Genomic DNA, 10710 nt, shown 5'->3' with positions numbered 1-10710 from the left:
ATGCATTTGCTCAGATTCAACATTTGGTTCAACAATAATTGGTTTTTGAATGAATGACTGTTTAACTCTCTTGACATAATGATCATCAAACTTGAGATTGAAAGTCTCTTCTAGCTTCCTTGTTTGCTCGTTTAACACCCTATAGGCTACATAATTTTTAGAATATCCCTAAAAAATTCCCTCATCAGCTTTCGACTGAAATTTGGAAAGATTATCCTTGAGATTCATAATGAAACATCTGCATCCAAAAACATGGAAAAATTTAACATTAGGTTTACTTTTGTTTATAATTTCATAAGGTGTTATGTTAAAACGAAGATGAATGAATGAACAATTTCGCATAAAAAAAAGCAATTGAAACCGCCTCTGCCCAAAAGTATTGTGGAAAGTTCGCATAAGTGAGCACCGTTCTCGCCACTTCACACAAGGAAAGATTCCTCCTTTCGACAACACAATTTTGTTGTTGTGTGTATGGGGACGAAAAATTATGAGAGATGCCCAGTTCAGTCAAAAATGAATCTAAAATTCGATTTTTGAACTCCGTTCCATTATCACTCTTTATCTTTCAATGTTCTTGATAAAATCAATCATCACTTGAGCAGTTTCAGACTTCTATCGAAGAAAGAAAACCCAAGTAAACCATCAAAAATTATCAACAATAACTAGTATGTACTTCTTCTTATTGAGAGACTCAACGGTCGAAGGTCCACACAAGTCAATGTGAAGAAGTTCCAAAGGTTCAACGATTTTTTAATCAATTATGATCGGATGACCCTGACGATGTTGTTTTACCTGTTTACATGCACCACCCAATGAATCATTGTCAAATTTCAAAACAGGTAAAACACAAACAAGATCATTAAGAACAAGTTTGTCTAAACTTTTGAAGTTGAGATGAGAAAGAAGTTTATGCCATAACCAACTTAGATTTGAAGATTATTTCGATAGCAAACACATTGAGGGAATGCTTACAATTGGTTTCATGTCAAGAGTGAACATGTCACCCTTTTGTTTCGACTTCAGCATAATCTCCTTCGTTTCCTTGTTGGAGATAATACTTCCTTCCACATCAAAAAGAACCTGGTTACTTATTCTAATAACTAGTTTCGAAACACTAATCAGACTGTGCTTTAAACATTCAACATAAGCGACTCGATTCATGGTGAATTTCCCATTCATCACTTTTCCATAACCTTTGACTTTACATTTCTGGTTGTTTCCAAACTTGACAACTCTAAAGTTTTCCAACTTTTGAAAATCTGTCAAATTTTCTTTCCTCCCAGTCATGTGACGCGAGCATCAACTATCGATATATCAATTTTCATCATATTGCTTGTCACATAGTACCTGTAATCAGTTAGAAGAATTTAGGTCCCCAAGACCTTTTGGGTCCTTGGACATTAGTTTGAAACACATTATGCAATGAAGAACCCAAAACCCAATTAGGAACTTTCAATTTGACACTGTCAATTAATTCAACTTCATTTGCTTTAGACATCGAAATATAATTGTGCAATGGGGAAGGTTCAACTTTGATTTTCACTTTTTCATCCACTTTCTAAGAAACATCAATTTTTTTCTTTGGAATTTCTTTCCACTTTCGCACCGTTGGTGTAGACTCTTGAGATCAAGTACTTTCATTCATTGAATCATTCAAGTACTTCTCGTAAGAATTCCGTATTTACTCTTGAGAATACTTTCGTGATTGATATTGTTTTCCTTTTCCTTCAAGCCAATGATTGATGTTCTTAACATCACTTCTACCTTTTGTGAATGAAGCTTTCATCTTCTGTTTCGAATTAGGATTTGGAAAATTTGGGTTTTTAGGTTTAAAAGGCTCACTCTTCCTTCCTTTAACTTCCAATTACTCAAATTGTCCTTTGGGAAATGATCTTTGTGAATGATTTGGAAAACGATTTTGATACCGGTTTTGATAACCAACACTATTTTGTTAAAAAAACATTTTGATTTTGACCAAAACTTCTTTGTCCATGACTTTGACCAAAACTCCTTTGTTCATAATTTTACGCAAAACTCCTTTGTTCATGATTTTGATCAAAACTCCTTTGTCCATTTCCTTGTAAACCATATTGTCGAAAGTTATTTTGGACAAAGTTTCGACTCCTTTGAAAATCATTTTGTTTTTGAAATAGTTTATTTTGAAAATTCTTTGCATTTTGTGAAAACTTCTTTGCTGTTTCAGGAGATTTTTGTTTAAAAACCTTTTTTGTGAAAAGCTTTTTCATTTTCCATTAGGCTTTATTTTGTGCTTTTGATTTCGAAATCCCTTTATCAGAAGCCACAATTTTTACCCCCTTTTGAAAGTTTGTGTTTTCACCTTTTGATGTTTTTGATTATTAGGTAAAGAATCAACACATTTTCCTTTGTTTTTATTATCAACAACAGATTTTTCTGTTTTCACGGCCCAAACACGTTTTGTTTTATTTTGTTGTTGTAATTTTTTCAAGTTTTTATTCAAACCATTGTGGATTGTGTTTTGATTGGAATAAAATCCCTCTTTCGTCACACTCACATTGTCTTCATTTACCAACTTGTTCAATTCAGGAGCTACATTATCACCATTTCCTTTGGTAAAAAAGACTTGATTTGGAAACACAACATCTTTTGAATCCTTAAACCTAGGATAAACCACTGCATTTGATTCAATATAATGTTTTCCTTTGTCTTTCAACACTTTTGTGTACTCCTTTGAATCATTGAAGACTTGATCTACCACAACTCTTGGAATTGGTTTCTTATTCGAAACTTCATCATCATCACTCACATAATCCTTAACCATGACATAATCATGAGAATCACATGTTTTGGATGTCAAAAATTGATCATTGTTTAATTTCGACATTGAATCATTACATTCTATGCCTTTAGTCATTGAATTGACATTAATGACAGACAATCGTCAGCAATCGACACATTCATCTTCCTCCATTTCACTGATATTGTCAGAATTATCTTCCATATCAGCAAAATTTTGTTGAGAACCAAGTGTCGACATCTCAGTCATGTTTAAAATCTTGACTTGTTCATTTTTTGGTAAGGTCTCATTCACAATTTTCACAAGATCATCAGCATTCAAACACTCATTAATATCTACAATACAATATGCATAAGAATCATTTGGAATTTTATCATAATCTGTTAACTTGCTGTCACACTCATATGTGGTTTTCTCTATTTGTTCTCTTTTAAAAGCAAGAAAAGGAAGTAGCTTCTGATGCTGTTCACTACAAATCTCATCAGAATGATAAAGTTTAGTTAATTTCGCATACAACCTTCTAGCAGTATTACAATAGATTTTCGTTGTTTTACAAGCATAATATTGTCCATTCAAATAGAGTCTCTATCTATTAAAAGATTAGCAATCCTTAAATCTAGAGATTCTACTAAACCCTTCTTTCTTCTAGTTTATTCTTAGCTTCATAATAGAGGGTTTTGGAATTGTCTGATTCACTACACATGGAGATTAACATGTCATTAAGATAAGAACATGTATTATCAAACTCAGATAAAACATCATTAAAAGAAGATGAAGGAATTTTAAATGAGATTAGAAGATCACGTACCTTTTGCATTCATTGGTGATTTTATTTCGTCCTTCTTCACAAGGCATCTGCCTTTAATTCTTTCTTATTCACCATCCTCACTCTCGTCAACAATCTTCTTCAGTTCCGCATACAATGCACCGTGTGTGGGATGTCATATTTCCTCATCATCTGATCCTGAAGACCATATTTGATATGTGCCCTCTTCTTCATCATCTCCTCTAGAAATTAGGGAAACACCCTTTCTTCGAGATCGAATCTCTTCATGCTTCTCAACATAATAAGCCTGGTCATTAACTCTCCATTCTTCTCTTATTTCTTTCTTAGCAAACAATCTTTTGCTAAGTGATTGTAACCATTGCAGTAGTTACAATTATATCCAGAATCACCCTTCAACTTGAATTCCTTCTTCTTCTCATTCGAACTCTCCACCTCTTTCTTTTCTACCTTTACTGCTTCCTTCACCTTTTTCCCAGTTGAAGATACACCCTTGACCTCAGAGTTATTCTTGAACTTCCCATTAAATGGCTTCTTAATGAATTTCATGACCTTATTGTTTGAGTAATAAGCAACTACTTCATCATCGGAGTTGAATAAGAATCCTTCTTCTATATCCTTAGCTTCTTCTTTGAATTCAGATTCCTTTGCAGCAACTTTCGATACCAATGCCAAAGGTCCTCCCAAACTCAATTTACTTTCTTTAGCAATATCATTAATTTCACATTCATGTGCTTCCAAGACATTGTATAGGTTTGCAAGAGAGTAACCATCAAAGCTTTCTTGTGTCTTGATCATCAAACTGATATTTCTCTATTCCTTTCTTAAACCCATGAGAAATGTGAGATTGAACTCGAGTGATGAATGTGTCACTTCATAGCGAGAACACTTGAAGATCAATTCATTCAATCGATCATAATATGATTCGATTGATTATGTTTCCTTCTGCTTGAATTCTCCCAACTCTAGCAAGCATTGTTTGACTGAACTCTTCTTTGTATTCTCATTTCCTTGATATTTCTCCTTCAGTGTATCCCAAATTTGCTTTGCAGTTTCACATACTCGAACATAATTGTAAACTACTGGTGGAAGAGCACCATATAATTCATGCATACATTTCTTATCGTTTTCCTGCATCTTGCCTCTTCTTGTGATCATGTCCTCAGAAGTTGCAAACGTACCAACAACGACTAACATATTTTGACTAAATGGTCCTCTTCTTATGGATCTCATCAGATCTTCATCAATACCATTCAGATAATCCTCCATCCTGTCAGCCCATTGCTCATAATACTCCAAAATCAACATTGGAATTTTTTTTGATGATCCGAGCAAGTGAGAGAAATTAGTCATCATGTTCATACTGAAATTCGCCATTGTTATACGGATTTTAAAGAAAGAGAATTTTTTGTTCAAATAGAAATCTAAGAAAGAAATCAATCAGAGAGTGATCAGAAATCAATCGATATAACACACAGAGTGCAAAATCAATTCAATACAATCAATTGACACCAGTTTCCTGATTCAATTTGCGGAAGATTTTGAATAAAAAATAACGATTCAAAAAAATGAAAAATTACGAGAAAACTTCAATCAGTTGAGTCAGTTATTCTCTGATACCAATTGATGAGAGTTAGAGATTGATTAAGAACACAATTGATTCAATAAAAACTGTAAAGGACACGAGATATAAATAAGATATGTTTGGTTCAATTATGTCTGAAGAGTACAAGAGAATATCAGAGTAGAAATGCAAATGACGTTAAGTTCGATAGACACTCTACTCTATTTACTTACCCTATCTATAGGGTACAACAGACTCACAAAAAAATTACAAGGACTAGACATTTAAGTGTCGAAACTGAATTGCCTTGTAAATAGATAGAGTGTCGAAACTATACAACTTTCGACACTTTACTGACACAGACTACTTTCGAGTTCTCATTATATACATTCGACCAAACATAATTGCTTCGATAAATTAGCAGATACTCGGATGCACACGACATGCTATTCCAACGTTTGGTTCATCTGTTTTGACACTCCTCTTTGTTGTGGTGTTAGCCGTACAGTGCGATGCCTCATTGTACCTTCTGCTTTGTAGAAGTTGTCAAACGAAGCCTTGCAGAACTCCAACCCATTTTCTATTATGAGTGACCTGACATGGTTCCCAGTCTGTTTCTCAATCATCGTCTTCCAAACCTTGAACCATCCAAACACTTCATCTCCGTCCTTTGTCTTTAGAAAGTATACTTAGGTCTTCCTTGACTAATCATTGATAAAAGTCACAAAGTATTGATGTTAGGTTTATTTTCATGTATCATTTTAGTATATTTTCTTAATCATTTCCACGACATATTGTGTATATTTAGCAGTGTTTTAAATAATGCGTCATGGCGGCGCTAATGCGTGCCATGGCGCGAGATATGAAGAAGTCGTTATGAAAACATGCAAAACGTCTTTGTGAGGCGTCTCGCCCAAATAACGTGGCTAGGCGCGCCTTAACGCGTTATGACATGAGTTTTTTCGAAGGCGTAGGTTTTTTTGTTTTTTTATTTTTTATTTTTTATTTTCTATTTTTTATTTTAGATCGAGCATGAAAGAATTGAGTTGTTAACTTTCTCATGTTAAGTGTTGACATAACACTTCTAAAAACCTGTTATATTTGATACAATTCTATAATTATGTGATTTATTTTTTTTAATGAATAAAAACTTATCACGCCTTGAAAAACATCATGACTCGTCATGGCTTGAGGCTTGACCTTGCCGCCACACCACACCTCACACCATTTAGAACCTTGATATTTAGCATGCATTTCATATGTTTTATTACATTGTTTGTTTGGACAATTTTACTCGTTTAAGCTTAATTTGTGAAGATTTATGTAAGCAGGTAATGAGTAATGACATTTTTGTGTGTTGATAGAAGTCACATGGAAAGTCCTGCAACCGCATTTGAAGTCTCGTACCAACATCCACGACAAAGCAATAAACGAAGCGATTTAAGTGATTTCTTATAAATTTGGCAGCAATGCGCGGTCTTTGTAAAGTGATTTGGATGGAGGGGTAAACGTGGTCGGATCGAGCTGAAATTTTATAAGTGTCTACCTAGCCCATAGATATTTAATTTGAACTAGAAAGGTTTCCCATGCTCCGCATGGGTCAGGGGTAGTCGTCATGAGGAACCTGTTGGATGCATCTAGAAATATTATTTTGACTCTCTAACCATGACCATTTATACGAATTTGCAAGTTAAAACACAATTGGACAATTGAAAGTAAATAGTAAATAAGAGGAAAGTTGTGAAAAGTTTTGACTTAATAGGGGAAGCATTAGTTCCTCGAACTTCCTTATTAAGACAAAAAGAAATACCAATATTGGTATGGATTAATTCTGGATCATTTTTATTTTTTTAGAATAAATAAAACGTATAAAAACCCCAATTTTACTTTATTGCAAACAATTACATCTGGTACAGATAGTAAAAAACATGAAAACCTTGATTATCTCTAAAATCCGACATCATATAGCGATAAAAAACAGAACAGAGTGGTTCTTGCTCACCTGGCAATCAATAAGATAGCATACCAATTGCACAACATTGAAACATGCAAAAAAAGGCCAACTTCAACATAAACAAATCGAATACAAAAAAATATTAGTGTGTGTAAAAAAAGATGTGTGTAATAGTAACAAAATCACTTTATGACTTTTATAGACATTATATAGATTAAATCAACAACAAAATTCATAAAAATATAACTAAAAAATAATTAAAAATCTGATAACCAACAATTCAAATTACAATATTACCTTGATATCTAATAAGTTGAATCTCTGAAAGAATCAAGTCATTGTTATTCAATAATCTCTGTAGAGTGTTGCACATATGTCTGGAACTTTGGTTTCATCTATCTGAAGCTCATTCACCATATGTATTCATCTGACAAAGATCATGCATTAATTTTGTTTACTATTAAACAAAATGTAACGATCAACAAAGTTTATGAATGTAAGTATTATGCAATACCTCTTGATGTTTTTGGTGAACTGTGATGATACTACGGTGCTTAGAGGATATACAAAATTGACATCGTGTGTAAATACAAATTCCACCAACTCCACTGGTTAAAGATTTAATTTTTATAGAAGAATGAAGAAGGTTTACCTCTTTGTACTTATTAGCAAAGAATTTTGTCTGGATTCCAATGGACTTGTAACTGAGGAGCTTCCTTATGAGGCCAGTGATCCATTTAAGTTCAAAGTAAGCAGGTCCATCGTTGAGTAAATGACATGACTTTGTGTTCATTGATGCACCAATGTGAATTTCTAACCAGTGAGAACTGAATGAAAAAAGAAAAGCCATCATTAATAAGTGAAAATACCATTAAGAACATTGATAATATATGGACAAGTAGGAAATATGATGACATAAATTGCAGCTAAGATTATCAATAAAAAGTAGAAAGCAAAAAAGGAAAATATCAGATTGAGATTTAATATATGGCTTAATTATAGTATTGAGGCGAAAACCCTCAATCAACATCTGTAATTCCTTGTCCATGTTAGTAAAAAATTAAAAGTACTTAAAGAAGAAAATCCAAATTAGAGAAGTAGTTCTTCTCTGTTCTTTCAATCAGTGTGTGAAAATACTATATAGCCATTCAAATTTTTAGGTATGTTTGTTCAGATACTGGTACCAATCGTTAGGAACTTAGCATAATACATTAAACAAACGATTACTTGAACCCTCAATCCACATTGCATCTAGAAATTGGTTATAAATCAAAAACATTAAGTCATCTGGACTTACAACTGCGTAATTATACCAATTCCTATAGCTGTTACCTTTTTAATACTAATATTGAATAATTCTTGCAGAGAATAAGATGAAGAAGAAGAAGAAGAAGGAAGAAGAAGAAAGAAACCTGGATTCTGAAAATGGTGAGAGACCTTGCTTTGATCAAACTCTTTCTTCCTGAACCAACGACATATTCAACCTTGCACACCATTGATTCCCCACTGAAAGTGGTAATCGGTAACTTCAGAAGAGATTTGGGGAAAAAAATTGTATTTGTGGATAAAAGACGAATCAAATAGGCTTACTAACCGTGAAATCAGCGGTCAAAAGGTGTTGTGGGTTCATACTCTAATGGTGACCCTGCATGGAAATCAAAAACAAAAACCCATGATAAAATGGCAACATATACAATTCATATCAGATGACACACACATACATACATACATACCATATCAGATGACACACACATACATACCATATCAGATATACATAGAGGCATAAAGAGCAGGTCACACATACATAATTCGCTTCTTTTAACTGATATGAAGTATTCTCCATTTTTATTTCATATCTTTGTATGGTAAGTAGAAAAGATAAATAAATAAATAAATAAATATATAAATGAATACTTTCTTCGTTTACATAATAAACTCAATTATCTTTTTTCTGCTTACTCGGTCAAATTATTGAATAAATAGCAAGATTTGGCTTCTTTAATCAAATAAACTTATTTTTTCCGAGTTAAAATTTGCATCATCTCAAGAATACAGACCTTAGCATCAATCGTCAGTTGATTGTCAATCTTTTTCTGCTTGATCCCGCTGTCTTCCACCACGGCCAGTCTGTGAGCTCTTATCTGGGGTTGCATCCTGCTCCATGTTTGAAAATTTGTTAAAGTAATGGAGGTTTGCTTTTTGCCAAAATCGCCTTCCATAAGCATCTGCAACCTTACTAATCGTTTCAAATTGCAGAAATACTTTCTTTCTTGAAACTTTCACAACAAAAAAGTCAAACATTAGTCTATTTATCCCCTGAAAAAAATTCAAGATTATCAACTAATTGTGAAACTTATTACACGTACGTTCATATAACGAAATTCGTTTTGACTCTTGACATAAAGTTGATCAAATTTCACATTATTATCACCACAAATGTAGAAGATCATGATTTTGGTTCACAAGATTTCCGCTAAAAGGTTTTTTAGACTTTTCCTAATCGCCATATGTTACATGCCTTAACCCCCTGAATACAAAACTTTTATCAAACACCTGGTGGGCAAATGTTTGAACATGTAATCAAAGTTATCATACCATTCCAAATTGTTCCAATACCTGGTATCGCTCCATGAACAAACTCCAATCCTAAACTTTGTGAGCTTCAAATGGGAACTACCAAAGTTTACAAACATATCCTCATGGAAAGGCAGAGAAAGATTAAAAAAACGGGGACGATACCTTAATCGTTACAACTGAAGGTAATTGGAATTGAACACATGGGTGGGTAATGCTTTTACTTCCGGTGGAGATTACACACATATAGTTAAAGACACAAACAGATGAAGAAGAAGTTTTATTTAACGATTCAATCGATCGATGAAACAGAGCAATAATCGGAAGGGAAAGAAGTTAATCGAGTAGAGTTGTCGCACCGACAATCAGGAAGGAAGCGGAGCAGGTACCTGGTTCTTCTCCACCTGTGTCAACGTCACGGGTTTGAACCGGGATCGGAACAAATAGAAAGAGAAAAAAAGCGGTGGGAACAGCAAGTGGAAACGGAATAATGGCGGTGGGGGATTGAGATACTGAAGGGATATATGTGTGGCTTCAGTTGACTGAATTCGGTGCTCTACACCAGTTTCGTCTTTTTTTTTTATTGGAAGCCGGCATTGGAGCAATCCGAAGGGAACGCATTGGGAAAATGGAGTAGATAGAAAAAGGATCAGATGGAAATCGGAGTAAGAAGGAAGGAGGTGGAATATTGGAAGATGAATAGGCAGCGTTTGATTGGAAGATGAGGCGGTGAGTCGATGGGAGGAGCACAGCGTGTCCAAAATGGGAAAATCCATAGCATAGGAAAAGAACACGTGGAAAGTAAATGGAACACGCATTGATTTGGGAAGAGACCAGAGACTATCATGGAAGACAACCGACATACACACAATTGGAAGGGTAACAGTTTCAAGGAACGAAAAATATACTTAATGCCAAAAACATAATAGTATGGAAAGTAAATGGACCAAATTGTCAATTTGAAAAATTAAGGGCAAAGTTGACAAAAAAAAAAAACCAAGTTTACTGTTGCTAACTTAGGACATTTTTAATATATATATATATATATATATATATAT

At 33.9% G+C, this 10710-nt stretch overlaps 1 protein-coding gene across 2 annotated transcripts; it reads right to left on the bottom strand.

Moving 5' to 3' along the window:
- Positions 1-6991: 6991 nt before the first annotated feature.
- LOC145157112 (protein IQ-DOMAIN 10-like) lies at positions 6992-10452 on the bottom strand. 2 transcript variants are annotated; one of them, XR_013737100.1, is made up of 7 exons: positions 9695-10452; positions 9445-9605; positions 9136-9354; positions 8673-8723; positions 8491-8584; positions 7731-7905; positions 6992-7505 (listed from the first exon to the last, which is right to left on the bottom strand). XR_013737100.1 is itself a non-coding variant. In XM_079076238.1 (7 exons), the coding sequence occupies exons 2-4, from the start codon at positions 9526-9528 to the stop codon at positions 8712-8714; spliced, it is 315 nt and encodes a 104-aa protein (XP_078932364.1). In that variant the 5' UTR covers positions 9529-9605; positions 9674-10452; the 3' UTR covers positions 6992-7505; positions 7593-7905; positions 8491-8584; positions 8673-8711. The 2 variants fall into 2 exon arrangements, 1 of the variants encoding a protein (XP_078932364.1); XM_079076238.1 differs by having other exon boundaries at positions 7593-7905; positions 9674-10452.
- Positions 10453-10710: the final 258 nt, after the last annotated feature.

The sequence above is a fragment of the Lactuca virosa genome, chromosome 2, assembly GCF_052849685.1.
Source record: "Lactuca virosa cultivar CGN04683 chromosome 2, Lactuca_virosa_CGN04683_v6, whole genome shotgun sequence".
In the NCBI taxonomy this organism is placed as follows: Eukaryota; Viridiplantae; Streptophyta; class Magnoliopsida; order Asterales; family Asteraceae; genus Lactuca; species Lactuca virosa.
The sequence above is the reverse complement of the archived record's forward strand: the minus strand, read 5'-3'. Positions and strand labels throughout refer to the sequence as shown.